Below are 23,942 nucleotides of genomic sequence, written 5' to 3'. Positions count from 1 at the left end.
CATCAGTCTGTACACTTCCTGTGGGATCAGGGTTATTGAAGTAATCAGGTAATTGAAGTAAATAAGAGAGTGTGATCTAGCACAGCCAAGTTGAAGTAGGCAGCGAATCCTCGGCTCTGATGAAAGATCACTCTTGTTCAGTGGAAGCAATAGACAAAGGATGGGATATAAAGAATCATCCTTGAGAAAGGACTGAAATTCAGTCTGAAACATGTAAGAAAAACTATCAGATTTTTTTCTATATTGCAGAGAATGTTCCATTTTTTTTCAATTCTACTAATAAAAATTGATTATCCAAAAAACAGCTGGATACCGTATCTCTACATTTTCCTTAGGTAACTATAGGGCACAAAACCAAAGGCAATAAGTTCAATATTTAAAAATTTTGTTTTATCACTCAACATCAATTAAAACTATGAGGGTAAAGGGTAAACACAATAAGATGTTAACTGTTTTAGTAAAACCGCAAAATCAGCTTAACGAGTAACCATCGGTTCAATTTTTATTTCATGAATTAGTATTATATGTGATAATAAAAACCTTTCTTATATATCTTCTCAGAGAAATCTGCTTCTTTCTCTTCCAAAACTGATCATTCATTCTCAGTTCACAAGTAAAATCTGTATTCAGTAACTCCCATCTAAGTAATATAAAAGTCTGTCATCACTGAATACAGATTTTACCCATAAATTGAGAATTTTGAAAATGAATGATCAGTGCTGGAGAAGAAAAAAGCAGATTTTGTAATAAGCTACAGTTGTGGCCAAAAGTATTGACACCCCTGCAATTCTGTCAGATAATACTCAGTTTCTTCCTAAAAATAATTGCAAACACAAATTCTTCATTATTATTATCTTCATTTAATTTGTCTTAAATGAAAAAACACAGAGAATTGTCCTAAAGCCAAATTGGATATACTGTAATTCCACACCAAACATAAAAAAGGGGTGGACAAAAGTATTGGCACTGTTCGAAAAATCATGTGACGCTTCTCTAATTTATGTAATTAACAGCATCTGTAACTTATCTGTGACAACTAATAGGTGTTGGCAATAACTAAATCACACTTGCAGCCAGTTGACATGGATTAAAGTTGACTCAACCTCTGTCCTGTGTCCTTGTGTGTACCACATTGAGCATGGAGAAAAGAAAGAAGACCAAAGAACTGTCTGAGGACTTGAGAAACCAAATTATGAGGAAGCATGAGCAATCTCAAGGCTACAAGTCCATCTCCAAAGACCTGAATGTTCCTGTGTCTACCGTGCGCAGTGTCATCAAGAAGTTTGAAGCCCATGGCACTGTGGCTAACCTCCCTAGATGTGGACGGAAAAGAAAAATTGACAAGAGATTTCAACGTAAGATTGTGCGGATGTTGGATAAAGAACCTCGACTAACATCCAAACAAGTTCAAGCTGCCCTGCAGTCCGAGGGTACAACAGTGTCAACCCGTACTATCCGTCGGCGTCTGAATGAAAAGGGACTGTATGGTAGGAGACCCAGGAAGACCCCACTTCTTACCCCGAGACATAAAAAAGCCAGGCTGGAGTTTGCCAAAACTTACCTGAAAAAGCCTAAAACGTTTTGGAAGAATGTTCTCTGGTCAGATGAGACAAAAGTAGAGCTTTTTGGGCAAAGGCATCAACATAGAGTTTACAGGAGAAAAAAGAGGCATTCAAAGAAAAGAACCCCGGTCCCTACGTAATAGAGTGCAGGGTTGCGTATGTCACCACGGAACAGACAGACCAACTGTTGAAGGGGATTTATTAACAGGGGTAAAATTCTCCTCGCAGGGAGTAAACAGGGGGTTAATAGAGTCAAATAGTAAACAGTTAAGCGGAATCAAAAGGGTTAACGAGTGTTCTTGTAACTTATCAGCCCAGGGAGGTCCTGACTGTAGGGTCCTTTTTCCCAATGTGGATACAGTCACCAGCAGGGCTTGAGATCCTGAAGTCTCTTGTGTCTCCTGGAAAGTCCGGGGTTAAGCCTCTGCAGCCTGTTCTTCTCAAAGTGAAACTGGAACCAGGAAATAGCACAGTCTCTCCGTCACTGCTGCAGGAGTCTCCCTAAGTCTGGCAGCTTCTCTGTAGTAATGATGTCACACACACACACTGGGCAGTTACTTATCTCACTCAGGGATCTTTGCTTGTCACTGCGGTCACCAGGGCTGCACTGAGTCACTGTCTCTGCACTGTCAGGGGAAGAGTCTTCTCAGATTATGGAGGCTTCCAAGTCCCCACTCTCACTCCAGCCTTAGTGCCCTCACGGGGAGCACTCTGTCATGGGGAGCGCGGCGCTGCAGCCTGCTTTCTCTCTGGCACGCAGTCCCCTCTCTGGCGCGCTCTCTCCCGCACTTTTTCTGACCACTCCCCTCTCTTTTCTCAGCAGCCACCACGTCCCCCCTGTCCAGGGCAGAAAGTCTTCCCCCCAACAACCCAGCTGTCTGACTAAGTGGTTCCAGGCAAGGAGTAGGGAAAGCAACCTCCTTACATTCCCCCTTTCTTAAAGCTCACCATTCCACGGGCGAGGACTCTTCGTGCTTCTCTTTGTTCTTTGGAGGGGAGTCAGATACCTGCGATTCTAGCATCTCCTTCTGCCTTTCTTCTTGTACATACTCCCAGACTAAATGGTTTAGGAGCTGCTCATCAGTCAGGTTGAGATATGCTTTCTCTGCTTCATCAACAACTGCTGTCTTCTTCTTTTTCTTCTTCTTCTTCTTCTTCTTAGCTTTGCCGCTAGCAGATGTCTGCGTAGATGATTCATCCTCCTCCTTGTCGTTGTCGGAAACTTTAGGGACTTCTTGTTCGGGCTCCTCAGTTTGGGGGCTTAGTACAAGCAATTCTTCTCCATAGCTCCCCCTCTCTTTGACAGGAGCATTCTTGTCGAAGCTTGAGTCAGATGAATTAAGACCATGCAGGCCGGACTCTTTGTCATCTGCGCCGGGCTCTGCAGGCATCACTTCGCAGGGCTTCTCAGCCACGCGCCCTGTCTCACACAGCTGTTCCATTTCCCCTGTCCGATCAGGAACTGGTGAGCTGACAGCCAGCACATTCTTCACCTCAGGGGACGACGTCAGTGGTTCCTCCTTCTCATCGGCTCGGACCTTGAAAACGAGTGTCGCAGGAACACTCCGCACTTTCTCTCCTTCTTCGGGAACTCATGCTGGGCGAGGTAGTAAAGCACTTTGGTGGTCTTCTCGAGTGAACCTCACTTTCTTTCCTCCGGACTGAGTCTCACCAACAAAACCTTCAGACCCAGGCTGTAGATCCACCAGGTTCTCCTTTACGCATTGGGACAGTGCAGTCATTTCACCAGAGATGCTTGACACCTTCTCCACCTCTCCTTGGCATCCGACATTGTGGTACTGTCTTGCCCTAGGTGGAACTCTTCTCTTCCTGCCGTACCATTCCCTCCAGGGGCGACGTTCCCTCCAGTTAGCAGGACCCTCAGAGGGGTGAGCGGATTTCTGCCACTGCTCTTCTCAAGTAGGGCAATTTCTGGACATGTGTCCCACCTTTCTGCACGACCAGCACTCACGTCTGCGTCTGTCTGGAGGGCGCTTCAGTCTGGATCGTCAACCTCGGCGGGGGACATCTCTCATCTGCGGTTGCTCTTCACCCCAGGATACGGAGTTACACTCTGGGGCCACCACCGAAGCCTTCTTCATGCTGCGCACCTCTCCTCTATCTCTTTCTGTCGGCTTCCGCACGTTACCTCGGGGTATGCCGCTGGTCCCCAAAACGGCAGTAAGGGCTTTCCCCAGACTCTCAATCTCCTCCCAGATTCTTCTTATCTTCAGCTGGGAATCTCGGGTCCACATCGCCTCCTCTTCATTTTGACTGGGTGCTCTGCAGTTGTAGCATCTAGGCAGTCTTCTTTGCCGAGCGGCACTAGTCTCACTTTGGGGGGCGGTCTCTCTTTCTCGCACCGAAGGGCTGTACTCTGCAGCAGGGATCTTCTTATATTCAGCCACCTCCTCACGGACTCGCTTAACCTCCTTCTTCAAGTCTTCTACCCATTGAGGAGCTGTTACCTCCCTGCTCCATACCTTTCCCACTGGCACTACCACCCCTTGCTCGCGCATGCGTGCCTCACTCCCGACCTCAGAGAAAGTCATATCTAGCTTTACGCTCATGCGCTCTCGCAGGGCCTGTTTCATCAACACATCTCGCAAGCCTGTCAACAGTTGGTCTCGCAGCACAACGTCAACTGACCCCACACCTACGCCGTCCTTCAGTATAATGGCAGTATGAAGCTCTTTCAGTGCGTTCATATATTGAGTCACGGTCTCCCCGTCTCTTTGCACCTGGCGGAACAGTCGAATGCGCAGCTCCCCTACGTCAGTGGGGTCCCCATGCGTCTCCTCAAGTATACGTAATACTTTGTCCAGGGTATCTCTCGCCTGGGGGGGTCTGAGCATAACAGAGGCCGGTGCATCCCCCTCTAGGGCCATCGCAGCTATTTCCACCTGCAGAGCCGGTGTCATAGGATGCATCCGCATCATCCCTCGGATGCGCTCCGTCCAACCCCACAACATGACATTACTCCCTGAAAATTTTGGCAGGTTAGCTAACATGGCTCCCAGGGAGATGCTAGACCTGGGTCCTCCCTCAACTGCTTGGTCTGCCCCTTCCGCGCTACTGTGTGACATCCTGCCGACTACACCAAGTGTAATAGAGTGCATGGTTGCGTATGTCACCACGGAACAGACAGACTAACTGTTGAAGGGGATTTATTAACAGGGGTAAAATTCTCCTCGCAGGGAGTAAACAGGGGGTTAATAGAGTCAAACAGTAAACAGTTAAGCGGAATCAAAAGGGTTAACGAGTGTTCTTGTAACTTATCAGCCCAGGGAGGTGCTGACTGGAGGGTCCTTTTTCCCAATGTGGATACAGTCACCAGCAGGGCTTGAGATCCTGAAGTCTCTTCTGTGTCTCCTGGAAAGTCCGGGGTTAAGCCTCTGCAGCCTGTTCTTCTCAAAGTGAAACTGGAACCAGGAAATAGCACAGTCTCTCCGTCACTGCTGCAGGAGTCTCCCTAAGCCTGGCGGCTTCTCTGTAGTAACGATGTCACACACACACTGGGCAGTTACTTATCTCACTCAGGGATCTTTGCTTGTCACTGCGGTCACCAGGGCTGCACTGAGTCACTGTCTCTGCACTGTCAGGGGAAGAGTCTTCTCAGATTATGGAGGCTTCCAAGTCCCCACTCTCACTCCAGCCTTAGTGCCCTCACGGGGAGCACTCTGTCATGGGGAGCACGGCGCTGCAGCCTGCTTTCTCTCTGGCACGCTGTCCCCTCTCTGGCGCGCTCTCTCCCGCACTTTTTCTGACCACTCCCCTCTCTTTTCCCAGCAGCCACCACGTCCCCCCTGTCCAGGGCAGAAAGTTTCCCCCCAACAACCCAGCTGTCTGACTAAGTGGTTCCAGGCAAGGAGCAGGGAAAGCAACCTCCTTACATTTACAGTCAAACATGGCGTAGGTTCCCTGATGTTTTGGGGTTGCTTTGCTGCCTCTGGCACTGGACTGCTTGACCATGTGCTTGGCATTATGAAGTCTGAAGACTACCAACAAATTTTGCAGCATAATGTAGGGCCCAGTGTGAGAAAGCTGGGTCTCCCTCAGAGGTCATGGGTCTTCCAGCAGGACAATGACCCAAAACACACTTCAAAAAGCACTAGAAAATGGTTTGAGAGAAAGCACTGGAGACTTCTAAGGTGGCCAGCAATGAGTCCAGACCTGAATCCCATAGAACACCTGTGGAGAGATCTAAAAATGGCAGTTTGGAGAAGGCACTCTTCAAATATCAGGGACTTGGAGCCATTTGCCAAAAAGAATAGTCTAAAATTCCAGCAGAGCATTGTAAGAAACTCATTGATGGTTACCGGAAGTGGTTGGTCGCAGTTATTTTGGCTAAAAGTTGTGCAACCAAGTATTAGGCTGAGGGTGCCAATACTTTTGTCTGGCCCATTTTTGGAGTTTTGTGTGAAATGATCAATGTTTTGCTTTTTGCTTCATTCTCTTCTGTGTTTTTTTCATTTAAGACAAATTAAATGAAGATAATAATACCAAAGAATTTGTGTTTGCAATCATTTTCAGGAAGAAACTGAGTCTTATCTGACAGAATTGCAGGGGTGTCAATACTTTTGGCTACAACTGTATATAAGAAAGTTATTTATGTTTTTCTATACTATTCATTTAATCAGAAAAAAATTTAAATCACGGTTACTAGGGTTGAGCGACTTTTGCTTTTTTAGGATCGAGTTGGGTTTCGTGAAACCCGACTGTCTCGAAAGTCGGATCGTGTGAAATCGGCCGATTATTGTGAAAAGTCGGGGGGGCAATCGAAACACGAAACCCAATGCAAGTCAATGGGGATTTTTTTCTCTCTCTCTCTCTCTCTCTCTCTCTCTCTCTCTCTCTCTCTCTCTCCTCCGTCCCTGCAAAGTTTGTGTTACACTGTGCAAATCGCTATATCCCAAACAATAAGATGGCGGTTTTACCCCCTGTGAAGCCGCACAAAGCAAGCCGGAACCTATGTCATCACGCTGCCCACACTCCTTCATTGGCTGAAAAAATGGCGGGGAAAGCGTCATATGAAACGCGACTTTGGCGCGAAGATCGCCGACCGCATGGCCGATCCCACAGTGGGATCGGGTCGGATTTCATGAAACCCGACTTTGCTGAAAGTCGGCGACTTTTGAAAATGTCCGATCCGTTTCGCTCTACCCTAACGGTTACTATTTACTACTTTCACTCATTTTTATATGTTAAAGGGAACCTGATAGCCGATACATGCTGCGCAATGCATGGGCAGAATGCATCAGACATTTGCTTCATGATTTCAACCAGGTATGTTAGACTTTGAAATACTGCAGCATTTCAGAGAAAAACATTCTTTAAAAGCCACCAGTAGTGTTGAGCGATACCGTCCGATACTTGAAAGTATCGGTATCGGAAAGTATCGGCCGATACCGGCAAAGTATCGGATCTAATCCGATACCGATACCCGATACCAATACAAGTCAATGGGACTCAAGTATCGGACGGTATCCCTGATGGTTCCCAGGGTCTGAAGGAGAGGAAACTCTCCTTCAGGCCCTGGGAACCATATTAATGTGTAAAATAAAGAATTAAAATAAAAAATATTGCTATACTCACCTCTCTGACGCAGCCTGGACCTCACCGAGGGAACCGGCAGCGTTGTTTGCTTAAAATGCGCGCTTTTCCTTCCTTCCGTGACGTCACGGCTTCTGATTGGTCGCGTGCCGCCCATGTAGCCGCGACGCGACCAATCACAGCAAGCCGTGACGTAATTTTCAGGTCCTTCTAGGCATTCAGTATTTTAAAATTACGTTCCGGCTTTGTGATTGGTCGCGTCGCGGTCACATGGGCGACGTGACCAATCACAAGCCGTGACGTCACGGGAGGCAGGAGACGCGCGCATTTTAAAATGCGCGCGTGTCCAGCCTCCCGTGACGTCACGGCTTGTGATTGGTCGCGTCGCCCATGTGGCCGCGACGCAACCAATCACAGCAAGCCGTGACGTAATTTCAGGTCCTTCAGGATTTTAAAATTACGTTCTGGCTTGTGATTGGTCGCGTCGCAGTCACATTGGCGACGCGACCAATCACAAGCCGTGATGTCACGGGAGGCTGGACACGCGCGCATTTTAAAATGCGCACGTCTCCTGCCTCCCGTGACGTCACGGCTTGTGATTGGTCGCGTCGCCCATGTGACCGCGACGCGACCAATCACAAAGCCGGGACGTAATTTTAAAATACTGAATGCCTAGAAGGACCTGAAAATTACGTCACGGCTTGCTGTGATTGGTCGCGTCGCGGCCACATGGGCGGCACGCGACCAATCAGAAGCCGTGACGTCACGGAAGGAAGGAAATGCGCGCATTTTAAGCAAACAACGCTGCCGGTTCCCTCGGTGAGGTCCAGGCTGCGTCGGAGAGGTGAGTATAGCAATATTTTTTATTTTAATTCTTTCTTTTACACATTAATGTTGTTTCAATACCGATACCCGATACCACAAAAGTATCGGATCTCGGTATCGGAATTCCGATACAGCAAATATCGGCCGATACCCGATACTTGGGGTATCGGAATGCTCAACACTAGCCACAAGGGATCAAGGCGCATGAAAGATTAGTCAGATTAGTGGGATCCCAATAGATTCTCTCCTCCCACTTCCAGTGACTGACAGGTCTTCCTTTATACATGCACACAATGGGAAACTTGTCACTCAAGGGAAACAGGCATGGAGAAGCTGCCAGTAACTCACTATTTGGCCGGAGTCACACTAGACCGTAATATGAACTAGTGCTATGCAATAAAAAATCGCATAGCACTCGGACCAATGTTAATATAGGGGGCAGTTCCCATCATCCGTTGTTTTCTCGGCCATATTCTATGTGCGAGGGAAATCGCAGCATGCACTTAGCCTCTCTCTTTTCACTGCCTGTGGCATTGGCATATGGGGTAATAAGGATTTAATGTTACCGTGCTATTGTAAGTTGACATTAAGCCTGGTTAATAATGGAGAGGTGTCAATAAGACACCTATCCATTATTATCCCAATAGTATGAAAGGGTTGAAAATACACACACACAATAAGAATAAAGTATTTTAATGAAATAATGAAACACACAGGTTTTTAATATACTTTAATGTACGCTCAATCCAAAAGAAGCGCTAGTCACCGAAGCTCTCCTTCCTGCATTTCATTCATTCCCCAGTCGTTTACAGCCGGGAGCAGCCGCATTAACAGCACTCCCGGTTGTAAACCATTTAACCCCTTGAGATGGATTTACAGCATGGGACTTGACTGTACGGCGGACAGGTATGGGATATGGTTGCTTTTTTATTTTGGAATTTATAACAGGAGAACGAGGGCTTCATTTGGATTGAGCGTTAAATAAAGATATTAATAACCTGTGTTTTATTATTTCATTAAAATACTTTATTCTTAATGTGTGTGTATTTTTAACCCTTTCATACTATTGGATTAATAATGGTAGGTGTCTTATTGATTCCTCTCCATTATTAACCAGGCTTAATGTCACCTTACAATAGCAAGGTGACATTAACCCCTTATTACCCCATATGCCAGTGCCACAGGACAGTGGGAAGAGAGTGGCTAAGTGCTAGAATGGGCGCATCTTACAGATGCGCCTTTTCTGGGGTGACTGAGGGTGGTTGTTTTTAGCCGGGGGGATCAATAACCACAGTCCCTCTCTAGGCAATTAATATCTGCCCTCACTCACTGGCTTTCCCTCTCTGGCGGAGAAAATTGCGCGGGAGATCACGCCAGTTTTTTCCGTGAATTAACCCTTTAATTTAACACCTACAGCTCCCAAAATTTACACACACACACACACTACTAACATTATTAGGGAAGGATATATAAAAATCTAACGGATATGCAATGGTTTAATGTATGTAAACCATGTCTCATTTGGTTCGGTAATTATTTAACAAAAGCTGACAATTGAATTACCGGCTATTCGGCTATCTAGCTCTGTATGAAATATAAATACATATATGTGTCTCACTGACGCCGGCTTTTGTACTAGTCTCCCATGCAGCTTGGTTCCCATTTGGATTTTAAAATATTGTTTTTCTCTGGAACATCGCAGAATTTCAGAATCAAACATATATGGTTGAAATCATTCAGCTAGTCTCTTCTACATGCTTCAAAAATTTCACAGTATAAGTATGGTCAATTAGAGTCTATAATCATGTAGTCACCGCTAACCTCTAATATAAATATAAAATACAACTTTTATTTAATACCTCTAAAATGATACAAACAGAATAAATACCCGATTGTGAATAAACACCATCACCAAGATATATAAAAATACAGAGGCACCCAGGGGAGGTGCCTGTCCCTATATGTTGCCTTTCTCACCCTACCTGACAGCGGAGGTTGGCACCCTATGTCCTGCGCTTTGGCACCCCCACTCGACGGTGGCTCTCCCTGTCTGCCCTATTATGCCCAATCGTGGCAGGGGAGTGAAAAAGATGCCTAAAGGGTGAGAAAGATAGTTGTAGGGAGGTATGTCGTATGTCTTTGGGTCCTATAATAAAGCTAACTAGTACTGGTATCATAACTAGACTAGCTATACTTTGTTATCTTGATCTCTGCTTATATTGGTGAGCTTCTGTATATTTTATTTATATTGTTGCTTGCCATGCTGAGAAGTCTTCTTATATAGACCCCTGACTACTTAATGAACAATACAGAGGCTAATTGGATATCATAATAAAAACCTATTGTCTATAAGTAGACAAAGAAATAGAGTGGAAAGTCATTAGAGTGATATCTTATCTTATTCTTATTATACCAGATATACATGCCAATGTGGATACAGCATAAACCGGCCTAACTACCAAATGGTAAAAGATGTACTTCTAATAGAAAAATTTGATAATATCAGCAGTTACCAATGTGTCTATAATGGCATAATAAATATTAACATACAGTAAGCAAGCTAAGAGACCAATAAGCATGATATACCCAAAAGACCAGCATATTTACTCATTTCTATCTAGTGGTGCAATAACCTCCAAGCACTGCAGACAACAGTAGTGCAACAAACCACACTCAACGCGTTTCCCCTCTGCTGAGGTTCATCAGGAGTAGATAAATCAAACATAGCCAAAAGGCTCCACTTTGTTGCAAAACATAGATACAAGATAACCAATGATACTTAGCTTAGCAGCAATATTGGAGAGACAGGCATGGTGGCCGGACTCAGCGAGACAATGCTCCCCTGTTTATGATGCTTGGTCAACAAAGTGGAGCCTTTTGGCTATGTTTGATTTATCTACTCCTGATGAACCTCAGCAGAGGGGAAACGCGTTGAGTGTGGTTTGTTGCACTACTGTTGTCTGCAGTACTTGGAGGTTATTGCACCACTAGATAGAAATGAGTAAATATGTTGGTCTTTTGGGTATAAAAGAAAAAAGGAAAATCCAGCTCAACGAAATTTCGTTGAGCTGGATTTTCCTTTTTTCTTTGATCCCTCCACGCCCTGACACAGCGGTTCCGTGCTCCGAATATTCAGAGATGTCAACTATGGTGAGCTGGACTTTGCTTTCTTTTGGGTATATCATGCTTATGGGTCTCTTAGCTTGCTTACTGTATGTTAATATTTATTATGCCATTATAGACATATTGGTAACTGCTGATATTATCAAATTTTTCTATTAGAAGTACATCTTTTACCATTTGGTAGTTAGGCCAGTTTATGCTGTATCCACATTGGCATGTATATCTGGTATAATAAGAATAAGATAAGATATCACTCTAATGACTTTCCACTCTATTTCTTCGTCTACTTATAGACAATAGGTTCTTATTATGATATCCATTTAGCTTCTGTATTGTTCATTAAGTAGTCAGGGGTCTATATAAGAAGACTTCTCAGCATGGCAAGCAACAATATAAATAAAATATACAGAAGCTCACCAATATAAGCAGAGATCAAGATAACAAAGTATAGCTAGTCTAGTTATTATACCAGTACTAGTTAGCTTTATTATAGGACCCAAAGACATACGACATACCTCCCTACAACTATCTTTCTCACCCTTTAGGCATCTTTTTCACTCCCCTGCCACGATTGGGCATAATAGGGCAGACAGGGAGAGCCACCGTCGAGTGGGGGCGCCAAAGCGCAGGACATAGGGTGCCAACCTCCGCTGTCAGGTAGGGTGAGAAAGGCAACATATAGGGACAGGCACCTCCCCTGGGTGCCTCTGTATTTTTATATAACTTGGTGATGGTGCTTATTCACAATCGGGTGTTTATTCTGTTTGTATCATTTTAGAGGTATTAAATAAAAGTTGTATTTTATATTTATATTAGAGACTCTTCTACATGCTGCCTGATGATCAGGTTCCTAGAAAGGAGTTGAAGAGCCAGAAAAAAAATCTTTTTTTTTTTTTTCGCCAGTCTCTTTTTCAGAGATATTGGATTCTAAACATTAGGAAGCCCAGATTTTTTTCCTAAAACATTAGAGAATTGAGAAAAGAGAGCTGCAGTGTGTCACATATACAGCTAGTCTTCTAGTCCATATATATGGTGAATTGTTCCCTGGTGCCTGGGACAGAGCATTTATGTGATGACATTACAGCTCAGCTCTGCAGCACAGCTCTTCGCTTTTCCTTATTTTTATTTTATATAAATGAGCCGTTAAGACAGTCTGCCTCCAGAGATTATTTTAAATGAAGTGTGAGACATGTAATGACTGACAGTTTGCACTTCTGATCTCACTGCAGAGTTGTGTGTGATTGCAACTAACACAGTTTAGCAAAGCTGAATTTTGCCTCATTACAAACATATCTGCAGTGGTAGTTCTCCTCTCACAGTGCTGTTGCAGCGCCCCAGAGTCCTGGTTGTTGCAGTAATGTAATTCTTCCACCAGGGGGAGTGATATTACGTCTGACGGCAATAAAGGAGATCTACCTACCAGGTATCACAAACCATACACCACACTTCACACTCCAGACCACCAGGGGGAGCCATGCTCCTATCTATTAGGGCACTCCTCACAGAAGGGTAAAACTGGTTGGCTGGATAGAAAGTTAGAGAGAAGCTGGCTGGGCTTTGCCCAGGCAACACCTGTCAGGCAGACAGGGGGAAAGGAGGAACATCGGAGCTGCAGATAGAGGGCCCCTGGCAGAGGTGGGATACTCTCAGAGGTCTAGCTAGAACAGAAAGACACAGAGCTGAGCCTGCCCCACGTGCGGCAGCATCCTAAGAACGGCCATGAAGAGAAGTGATTTGTAGAGAGTGAGAAACGAAGTCATAGCACAAGGAGAAAACACCAGGAGGAGTTCTGCCCTGAAATATGCTGCCTCCTTCTGAGGCGCGTAGCCGGTGGCCGGAACACCGAGGGAGTAATAGTCTCTGCGCTTTACTTCAGAGACCGGCAGGACAGTCAATTCTAAGTTGGCTGCCCGACCTTAACACCTAAGAAGACACAGTGGCAACTTGTGGGGGTCGTGGCGTCTCTAGGGTCCCTATAAACAAGCCTCAGGCCATCAGTCAAATGGGTTTGTCCTATCCATACCATCTGGGGGACAGAAAGGAAGAAATAGCATCTAGAACATCTACAAGAGTTGTGAGGACCTTACCGAGAAGCTCAGCAGGGAGGTACTACAACACACAGGCGCTAGTAGGAAGGCTACTGATTTCCACCTGGATAAGGGGACTCTGGATTTGCCTTCAGACTGGCTGGACTCTGCCTACCCTGTGGTCTGTACCCTGGACTGTGGATGCTGAAGCCTCCAGTAAAAGGTAAAGAGACTGCAACATTGTGTCCTCGTTATTCGCTGCGCCTCACATCATCCACCATCACCATCTACACTTCTGGGAAGCCCTGGGGACACACTTCACCTGTGGGAAGGTATACCATCTAGCTGCCACCACATCACCCCAGCGGACCCCTAAGCAGAGTCGGTCATCCTGACCGAATACCACAGGTGGCGTCACGAACTACCCCTTTAAAGACCTTTCTCAAAATCATAAAAACTATTTCCCTTTATTGGACACCCCTCCAGAGGGCCATGGACCGGGTTGGGCCACCGTGACATCCCCTGAACCGAAGGACCCGGTGCCGAGTACCCCATTGCCCTACTCTAGGGGGGGAGCGCTCCACTGTCAGCTCAGTTGTACTCCTCTAACTCTACACTGGCTGCATGTGAGAAAGAAGCTGAAGGAGGGTTAGTTGTATTCAGACACAGCTTTACAGCAGAGCTGATAGCACTATGAGCTTCAGATATGTTTGTAATGAGCAAAGTTCAGCTCTGCTGTACTGTGTTAGTAATAATCAGGCACAGCTCTGCAGTGAGATCAGGAGAACAGAACATCAGTCATTATGTCTCACACTGGTAACTCCCCCTTTCACTCTTCACTGCTCATTTAGATTTAAAGAAAAAAGTGAATTTTCCTGCAAGAAAACATCCCATCACAGATGTTAATGTATCAGTTTCTTTCAACTCTATGACCTGCATGCTCAAGTAGACAGCTTATGAGGGTTGAGCCTACTGACAGATTTGCTTTAAGTTTGGAGATGAGCAAGATATTCACAGAAAGACATTAAAATTCTTTTTTATTGTATAGACTTTTTCTCATTGTTTTTTTTTTCTACATTGCAGGGCTCTGGGGCTTAGTTAATAATGCAGGGTATGGGTTTGCTCTTGCTCCCAATGAATGGCAAAAAAAGGAAGATTTTCTCAAGGTTCTGAATGTGAATTTGATTGGTATGGTGGATGTGACTTTACATCTACTGCCTCATTTAAGAAAAGCCAAAGGACGTATTGTTAACGTATCTAGTGTTGTGGGAAGACTGTCATATGTTGGTGGAGGTTATAGCCTGTCAAAGTTTGGTGTGGAGGCTTTCTCTGACAGTTTAAGGTAAGTTTGAAAAATTGTGTCAAAAACGTAACTTTGGTAAGAATAGTGCATATGGCTGCTAATATGCCATGCTTTACATCTTGCTTCATGTTCATTTAAGCACATACACTGGATATAAAAATTCTACACACCCCTGTTTAAATGACAAGTTTTTATCATGTAAAAATATCATACCAGGAAGAATCATTTCAGAACTTTTTCAATATTTAATGTCACCGAAAATCTGTACAATTCCATTGAAATACAAACAGAAATCATTTTGAAGGGGAAAATAAAAACAACAAAACTAAAATAATGAAGTTACATGTATTAACATCCTCCTATAATTGGAGATGTTCTTGTGTTCAGAAAGTGTCAATCACATTTGTTCTCATGTTAATTTGTAGTCAATTACAATTATAAGTCAATTTTACATTAAATCTATGCTAAAACTCTGAATAGGAATTTCACATTTTACAATGACCCTAGGCGTGAATCCGAAATAAAAAAAGAAAATCTTTGCCACAAAAAAGATCAAAGTTTTGGAATGACCCAGCCAGAGACTAGACCCAATTGATATTCTGTTGGATCACTTGAAGAATGCACTGTACACAGGAGATGCCCCTGTAATCTGATAGATTTGGAGTATTACTGTAAAGAAGAGTATGCATTGATTGAAAATTGTAGGAGAGTCATGTTGACGGATTCCTACTAAAAAAAAAAAAGGATTCTGTCATGAATAAGTCCACTGTATGTAATAGATAGTTATATGTAGAGGTCAAGACGTGCCATGTTTTGAAGTTATCAGCATTCTCATGCAATCCACGTGGAGGCCGAAGTTCTTATGGCATGTTGAGTAAAGTGGGACAGCTGGTGTGCTACTTGTAAGGGGGCCAGGGAGGTAGCCATGGCGAGGGGTTGCTGCGTTTCCATCCTCTGCACCCTACAAATAATACATACTGTCCTGGTAGCTGTGTGATGTGTGTGCAATGCCAATCACTCACTTCTGAGTTCGAGTCCACCTCAGGTTGCAGAGTCCCGAAGTTCTTCAGCATCACGCAATGATTATCAGAGTCCAAGTTAATTTTCAACACAACAACTTTACTTTGCTCATCCAATTTAGTCACAGACACCATACAGCCATTTTCACAAAACATAAACATTCCTTCCTCAGTGTTGTCCCTTGGTTTTACTGAAATCTCTCCATTCCGCACCGTATCCTTCGGTATAGCAGCTTTCGACTAGTCAAACTAGCTTCTGACTGGAATTCCCCATCCATTTTCCCCTCCATGGGTGAAAACAAAGGATGCTGCTGCCAATTCTTCTCAGACCGTAGGTCTTGGACGTCCCAGGATTTCCCGTTAAGCCTAGTCACTGTCATGCTGCCTTAGTCCTCTCGTGCAACTTTTAGCCCCATAGGCTCTGGACTGCTGGATTTCTTCTATTAAACTCCACTGACACAACCTCACGGTTCTTACTCCACTCTCTCACTAACTAACTCACCTCAGGAAGTGCCCCAACTAATATTGCTCTGGCCCCTCCCACTATGCTGTCACTCCTTGACATGTGAACCTAACTTAAAGGGAACCTATCACCCCGTTTTTTTCGGTATGAGATAAAAATACTGTTAAATAGGGCCTGAGCTGAGCATTACAATAGTGTAGTTTGTGGACCCCGATTCCCCACCTATGCTGCCGAAATACGTTACCAAAGTAGTCATTTTCGCCTGTCAATCAGGCTGGTCAGGTCGGATGGGCGTGGCTTCTTCCCCCAGATATTGCGTAGTTTTCCGTTGGTGGCGTAGTGGTGTGCGCATGTCCAACGTCCCCAATCCTGCACGGGGGGGTGAAAACAGCAGCGATGTCCGTTATTCCATTGGTGGTCGGTGGGCGCGGCCATCTTCCTTTGGCCGCGCGTGCGCAGAAGCGGCGCTTTGCTGGCCGCGGCTTCAGGAAAATGGCCGCCGCGATCTCCATCTGCGCACGCGCGGCATCCCGCGGCCATTTTCCTGAAGCCGCGGCCAGCAGAGCGCCGCTTCTGCGCACGCGCGGCCAAAGGAAGATGGCCGCGCCCACCGACCACCAATGGAATAACGGACATCGCTGCTATTTTCACCCCCCCGTGCAGGATTGGGGACGTTGGACATGCGCACACCACTACGCCACCAACGGAAAACTACGCAATATCTGGGGGAAGAAGCCACGCCCATCCGACCTGACCAGCCTGATTGACAGGCGAAAATGACTACTTTGGTAACGTATTTCGGCAGCATAGGTGGGGAATCGGGGTCCACAAACTACACTATTGTAATGCACAGCTCAGGCCATATTTAACAGTATTTTTATCTCATACCGAAAAAAACGGGGTGATAGGTTCCCTTTAACCTATTAGTTTCCCACTAAACTGTAACTCCCTTAGAAAAACTATTCCTTTACTGATACTCCAGTTCCCTAACTCTAGTGTGCCCCACTGAACTATACCCAATCCTATCCTTCATATCTCTCCCTGATCTTTTCACAGCATCAAAACAAAGTAGAAATAAAACTTGTACACATTATAATAACCACATCAATAGTAATACAATACACGTAAACATTATTTACATGACCACACATGGACATTAGGGGAAGATGGGTATGGCAGCTCCTGTCAGCCTCTTACCCTACATGTAGAAGAAGAAGAGATCAGTCAGGTGATCCAGTAGACCATCTGCTACCCCCTGGTTCTTTTTCCATTCTCTCACCTGGAACCCAATGGAGAAAGATGAGAAAGACCTGCGTGATTTGCAGCTGTTACTGGATCTGTTCAGTTTTCAAGAAAACTTTTTCTTCCCTACCCTGTGTGAATAAGATGGACAACAGGTCAAAGTTGTTTTGCCGACATGAGAGGAACCTACACAATATTAAGCAGTTGGTTTTAAAATGATGCGTGTAAATGGATCTGCACACTAACTATAACAATGTTGTTCTTTTTATCTACAGGAGGGAACTACGTGAGTTTGGAGTAAAGGTCTCTATAGTAGAACCAGGTGCTTTCCAAACAATGATGTTGCTCTCAAATGATGCTCATGTAAATAACTTAAAGCGTCTTTGGGGGAATCTCTCCACAGAAATTAAAGAGATCTATGGCAAGCAATACTATGAACAATGTAAGTTTATACCTATAGATACAGTTCAGAAAACCTTAGTTGCAAAAGCCCAGTTAAAATAGAAACAGATGATAGGAATCCAAGAAACCAGATCTACTTAAAATATCACTTTAATTTTGCCAAACATGAAGGTAGTAAATAACATGGACTGTGTTAACTTATGTATTGGATGCCCTGTTAAAAACCTCCATGGTAGCATTCATCACATTTCATAAAAATAGATTTATCCTTCTAGTCAAAATGACAGACAGGTCACGCATATACCCCATTAATTCAATAGGGTTCATCAGGCGATGTTGATCTTGATCATAAGATGAATCTGTCACTGCATCATGGAAACTAATATGCAGATTTAATAGAGATATACAGTCATGGCCGAAATTGTTGGAACCCTTTAAATTGTTCCAGAAAATTAAGTATTTTTCCCAGAAAATTATTGCAATTATACGGTCTGTTATACACCTGTTTATTTCCTTAGAGTGTAATGGAACAACACTAAAACAAACAGCTAAAAAAGGCAAATTGGACATAATATTACCTAAAACCCCAAAAATGGGCAGGACAAAATTGTTGACACCCTCAATTTCGTATTTGGTTGCACGCCCTTTGGAATAAATAACTGCAATCAATCACTTCCAATAACCATCAACAAGATTCTTATAATGCTCAAATGAAATTTTGGACCACTCTTCATTTGCAAACTACTCCAGGTCTCTCATATTTGAAGGGTGCCTTCTCCAAACAGCAATTTTCAGTTCTCTCCACAGGTGACCAATGGGATTTGGATCCGGACTGATTGTTGGCCACTTCAGAACTCTCCAGTGATTTGCATCCTTTTTTGTGAGCTTCTTGAACTATGTTTGGGGTCATTGTACCCCTGGAAGACCCATTACCTTGGATGCAAACACAGCTTTCTGACACTGAGCACTGCATTGCAACCCAAAATCCTTTGACAATCTTGAGAGAGGCAGAGGCAGTAAGACATCTTTAAATAGAAACAAAGCACTGGAAAGTTCTGAAGTGGCCAGCAATGAGTCAGGATATAAATGTCATTGAACACCTTTGGAGATATCTTAAAATTGCTATTGGGAGATGTCACCCTTCAAATATGTGAGAATTGGAGCAGTTTGCAAAATGGTACAAAATTCTAGATCAGAGGTGTAAGAAGCTTGTTGATGGTTATAGGAAGCGGTTATTTGCAATTATTTATTCCAAAGGGTGTGTCTTAGAGGCCAGAACTTCCCTGTCGGGTCTCCCATTCAGGTCTGGCTGGTGGGTCTGCTGCTTAGAGCAGACGTTGGTGCTGGCATTTTGATCAGGCTCCTGTTATACCTGTGGTTACTGTTGACTCTCCAGCTAAAGTCTATGGTAACCAGTGGTATTCAGTGGCAGCCTCACTCTCTGGAGTCTAAGACCAGAATTCACCTTACTGAGCATGTCCGTGATGTGGCGCCTTGTCATTGGTGCTTGGATACTTTCTGCTCTGGTGATATGGCAGCTCTGGATTGGAACACGGACAACGCCTCGTCCGAATGGGTGTGAATGTTTGGGGTGGAGCCTGGGGCTGGTGCTTCCAGTGAAGCACGCGGGTATGCTAGCGTCACTTGTGTTTATTGTGTGAGTGGGTGGATACGCTACCGCTCTGTCTGTGCATTTGGTGTGCTTTTCACCCTATCAGCTACCAGTGGGACATCAGTGATCCGTGTCAGCAAGTGTTGAGGGCTGGTCCTGTGCCATTAGAATTCTGTCACCTTTGGAGAGGAGATTGGCTGTGTGAGTTCAGGGCTGGCATCTAATCATTAGAATTCCGGCTCCTCTGGAGAAGAGGTTTGCTGTGTGTTCTGCTGAGTTTTTGCTATGTTTTCTGTCCCATATACTTCCCTGTGGGGTTAACAGGGTATTGCACCACAGAGCAAGTTCTACCCACGTGTTCTTTAGCAGTGGTGCTATCAGGGTATTGCACACTTCCTATTGTCCCTGTACCCCTCGGAGGTTAGCTGAGCTGGTACTAACCTTCCCTGTGCCCCTCGGTTGTTAGCTGAGTAGGCACTCCTTTCCCTGTGCACCTCTGATTTGTGTTTGGGTTTGGTTTTCTGTGTTCCATTCACACTGTGTGGAGTTTAACTCAGTGTGTTTAAGGAGGAACATTCGCTAGTTTTTTATCTGTCATTATTCACATTAGAAGCAGTTATTCTTCTCTGCATGGTGGACCCCGGGTTGGGATTGCACTTTATAGTTTAATTTAATTTAGTGCAATCCGCCAACTCTAACAGTGTGCAACCAAATGTTAAGTTGAGAGTGCCATTTTTGTCCAGCCCATTTTTGGTGTTTTGTGTGAAATTATGTCCAATTTACCTTTTTTCTTCGTTTTTTCTGTTGTTCCAATACACACAAAGGAAATAAACGTGCATAGCAAAACGTGTAATTGCAATGATTTCCCGGAGAAAAACTTCATTTTCTGTAACAATTTCAAGAGTGCCAAAACTTTCTGCTATGACTGTAAGTAGCTGAGTAATCACTAGGAACAATGAACACCCGAAGGAAGCTCAGCACCTCCCAGTCTCAGATTTCATGGACTATCTGTCACTCAAAATACAGAGAGCTCGGCATGCCCCAACACTAGATTGGGCGACTAAGCTGTTAGTTATTACATCCAAGACACAGCAGTGGAATCGCAACAGATGCCAACAATTTTGACCGAACCATTTTTGAGGTTTTGTGTGAAATTATGTCCAGTTTGCGTTTTTTTCAGGTTTTTTTGTGCAGCTCGAATACACACAAAGGAAATAAATGTGCATAATAAAACATGTGTAATTGCGGAACTTAACTGGGAAAAATACTTCATTTTCTGGAACAATTTAAAGGGTGCCAACACTTTTGGCCATGACTTCAAGCTCAGATTCCTCAAGACTGGTATTTTGCGCAGCACTCTTAATAAATGAGGCAGATGGAGGAAAATGCATGTAATATATTAAGAGGTGGCAGTCCACTTAATGTATTATGCGCATCTTATAATTGATGTGCCCCTCTGCCAGAAATGTACTCCAGTCAGAAATTGGCAAAATTTGTGGCACTAATATTTAATGAATTAGTTGGGTAGGCTGAACAACACTCTGTCCAGCTCATGCTCCACCCATTTTGGCAAAGTCACCCAGGACTGATGTGAAAACTCCAAAAGTCGCACATTTTTTTGCATAACTTTTGATTTGCATAAAAATGTTGCCGCATCTGAAAGTGTTTTGCCCCTGAAAACTCGCAAAAACACCTTCAGGAATGGGGTCCATAGCTGTTTCTCAAGATAGTATAAAAGTTGTATATATATATATATATATATATATATATATATATATATATATATATATATATATTTACATATATATATATATATATATACATAAGTTAGTGATAATACATTGCTGTTCAATTAATGGATAGCCATTCATTCGGTAGTAATTACCACTGATCAATCTAAAGGGCCTTAAATGTTCGTTTTAAAAGGGTATTGCCAGACCCGGAATGACCATTTGCCCAACCCAGCAGATACCTTGTGGGTCGCGCCGTCCAAACCCATAGTGAGCCTCTTCCTCCTGATTCCACCTGTATAGGTGCCATCTACATTCTTGCATAGCTGCTGTAATGCACACAGTAACCGTCTTAGGAGACTGACGCCGGGCGTCAGAACATTCTATGAGGGCAGAACTATCACTTCTGTCTTCCTGAATCCCTGTGGCTCACACTGTGTGAAGCTTCTCCTTTGTGCAGTCAGAGAATCTACCCTCTGACTCTGCATCTGCTATATGTCTGCTGTCTGCTAATAAACAAAGTGGCAAAGCAGGAAGGGGAAACCTAAAGTAAAGAGAGCTTTAGAATAATAGTTTTGTTTAAACTGGGGTAGGGCTTAAGCTTTGCCCTCCAATATAACTAACAATCTAGGCAGAGCTCTCCATTCATAGGCTCTTGATGAAAATGGATACTCAAAGGGGTAGGTATTACTAATAGGGTTGAGCGAAACGAATCGGACAAATTCAAAAATCGCCGACTTTCGGCAAAGTTGGGTTTCATGAAACCCAACCCGATCCTAGTGTGGGATCGGCCATGAGGTCGCCGATCTGCGGGCAAAAGTCACGTTTCATATGACGCTTTCAGCGCCATTTTTCAGCCAATGAAGGAGGACGCAGAGTGTGAGCAGTGTGATGACATAGGTCTTGGTCCCCACCATCTTATAGAAGGGCATGACAGTGATTGGCTTGCTTTCTGCGGCGTCACAGGAACTATAAAGGGGCGTGCACACCGACCGCCATCTTACTTCTGCCTATCTTAGCATAGGGAGAGGTTGCTGCAGCTTCATCAGAAGAAGGGATATAGTTAGGGAGGGAAAATTAACCCCCAAACTGCTTGTGCTGTAGCGATTTCCACTGTCCAACACCACCTTTTTTTTGCAGGGACAGTGGAGGCTATATTTTTGTGCATCAGCTCTGTAGCTTATTAGGCTGCCTTATAAGGCTCCCTGATAGCTGCATTGCTGTTTGCACGCTGCTGTGCAAACCAACTGCTTTTTTAAAAGCAAAAATCCTGTTGCTCCTTTCCGCACAGTTATCTTGTTTATTTGTCCACACTTTTGTGTGCAGCAGTCCTTTTTATTGCTGCCATACTTGTCCTGAGATCATTGTAGGGAGATTGAATTTGTACTACAGTCCTTGTATTTTTTCATATATCTTCCAGCCACTTTCTGCCACTTACACTGTGTTGTTTTATACACTGGGCCTGAGTTTTGGTTCAGTCTCCAAAAACAAAAGTGAGATTCAAATTCTCACAAAGTGGATATACTTCAGTCCTGTTAGTTTGTTGTATGTCAGCCAGCCACTTTATGCCACTTAGATTGCGTTGTTATATACACTGGGCCTGAGTTTTGGTTCAGTCTCGCCTCAAAAAAAGTGAGATTCAAATTTTCACAAAGGGGATATACGTTAGTCCTGTTAGTTTGTCGTATATCAGCCAGCCACTTTCTGCCACTTACATTGTGTTGTTTTATGCACAGGGCCTGAGTTTTGGTTCAGTCTCCCCCCAAAAAAGGGATATTTAAATTCTCAACAAGTTTATATACACCTTCTACCCAGGGCCGTATTTAGAGTTTCTGCTGCCCTAGGCACTTTTAGCGCTGCCTCCCCCTTTGGTGAGTATGACACTATCGGCAGTGACTTTGGCAAGAATCGCTGATGTGAAAGTCGCCTTTTGCAGCAGATCCGGCAGTTTTTCTGCATGTGCCGCGTAACGGATCACTTACAGCAACACTGCGTTCGGCCTCATTCATTCCCTATGGGATTTGCCAACTTTTGAAGAAGGGAAGGAGGTATAAAGTTTGCGGCCACGCCTCTGACCACACCCATTTCACTAGTCACACCCATATCCACGTCCCAACCACAGCCATTTAGCACTGCTGATCACACTGTTTTATATACAATAATTATAAACGAAAAAATATGGCCACAGTGCTCCATACTGTATAATAGCCACACATGATGCTCCATACTGTATAATGGCCACACATGATGCTCCATACTGTATAACGGCCACACATGATGCTCCATACTGTATAACGGTCACACATGATGCTCCATACTGTATAATGGCCATTGGCCACACATGATGCTCCATACTGTATAATGGCCACACATGATGCTCCATACTGTATAATGGCCATACATGATGCTCCATCCTGTATAACGGCCACACATGATGCTCCATCCTGTATAACGGCCACACATGATACTCGATTCTGTATAATGGCCACACATGATGCTCCATCCTGTATAACGGCCACACATGATGCTTAATACTGTATTATGGCCACACACAGTTCTCCATACTGTATAATGACCCCCCTCCTGTATGCATGGCTCATATTCACCCCCCTACTGTATGCATGGCTCATATTCCCCCCCCCGTATGCATGGCTCATATTCACCCCCCTGTATGCATGGCTCATATTCACCCCCCTACTGTATGCATGGCTCACATTCCCCCCCCCCCTGTATGCTTGGCTCATATTTCCCCCCCCCCGTATGCATGGCTCATATTCACCCCCCTGTATGCATGGCTCATATTCACCCCCCTACTGTATGCATGGCTCATATTCACCCCCCTACTGTATGCATGGCTCATATTCACCCCCCTACTGTATGCATGGCTCATATTCACCCCCCCCCTGTATGCATGGCTCAAATTCACCCCCCTGTATGCATGGCTCATATTTCCCCCCCTGTATGCTTGGCTCATATTTCCCCCCCTGTATGCTTGGCTCATATTCCCCCCCCTGTATGCATGGCTCATATTTCCCCCCCGTATGCTTGGCTCATATTCCCCCCCCCATATGCATGGTTCAT

The 23,942-nt window shown here is 44.5% G+C and overlaps 1 protein-coding gene across 1 annotated transcript in view; it reads left to right on the top strand.

Moving 5' to 3' along the window:
- Positions 1-23,942, top strand: part of LOC143816821 (retinol dehydrogenase 7-like) — a 368,622-nt gene that overhangs the window by 323,662 nt on the left and 21,018 nt on the right. Inside the window, exons 3-4 of the mRNA XM_077297690.1 lie at positions 14,174-14,432; positions 17,393-17,559. Of these exons, the coding sequence (XP_077153805.1) occupies positions 14,174-14,432; positions 17,393-17,559 (426 nt within the window). The remainder of the gene's footprint in view (positions 1-14,173; positions 14,433-17,392; positions 17,560-23,942) is intronic.

Source organism: Ranitomeya variabilis, chromosome 3 (genome assembly GCF_051348905.1).
Source record: "Ranitomeya variabilis isolate aRanVar5 chromosome 3, aRanVar5.hap1, whole genome shotgun sequence".
Classification (NCBI taxonomy): domain Eukaryota; kingdom Metazoa; phylum Chordata; class Amphibia; order Anura; family Dendrobatidae; genus Ranitomeya; species Ranitomeya variabilis.
This window is presented reverse-complemented; position numbering and strand designations above follow the sequence as displayed.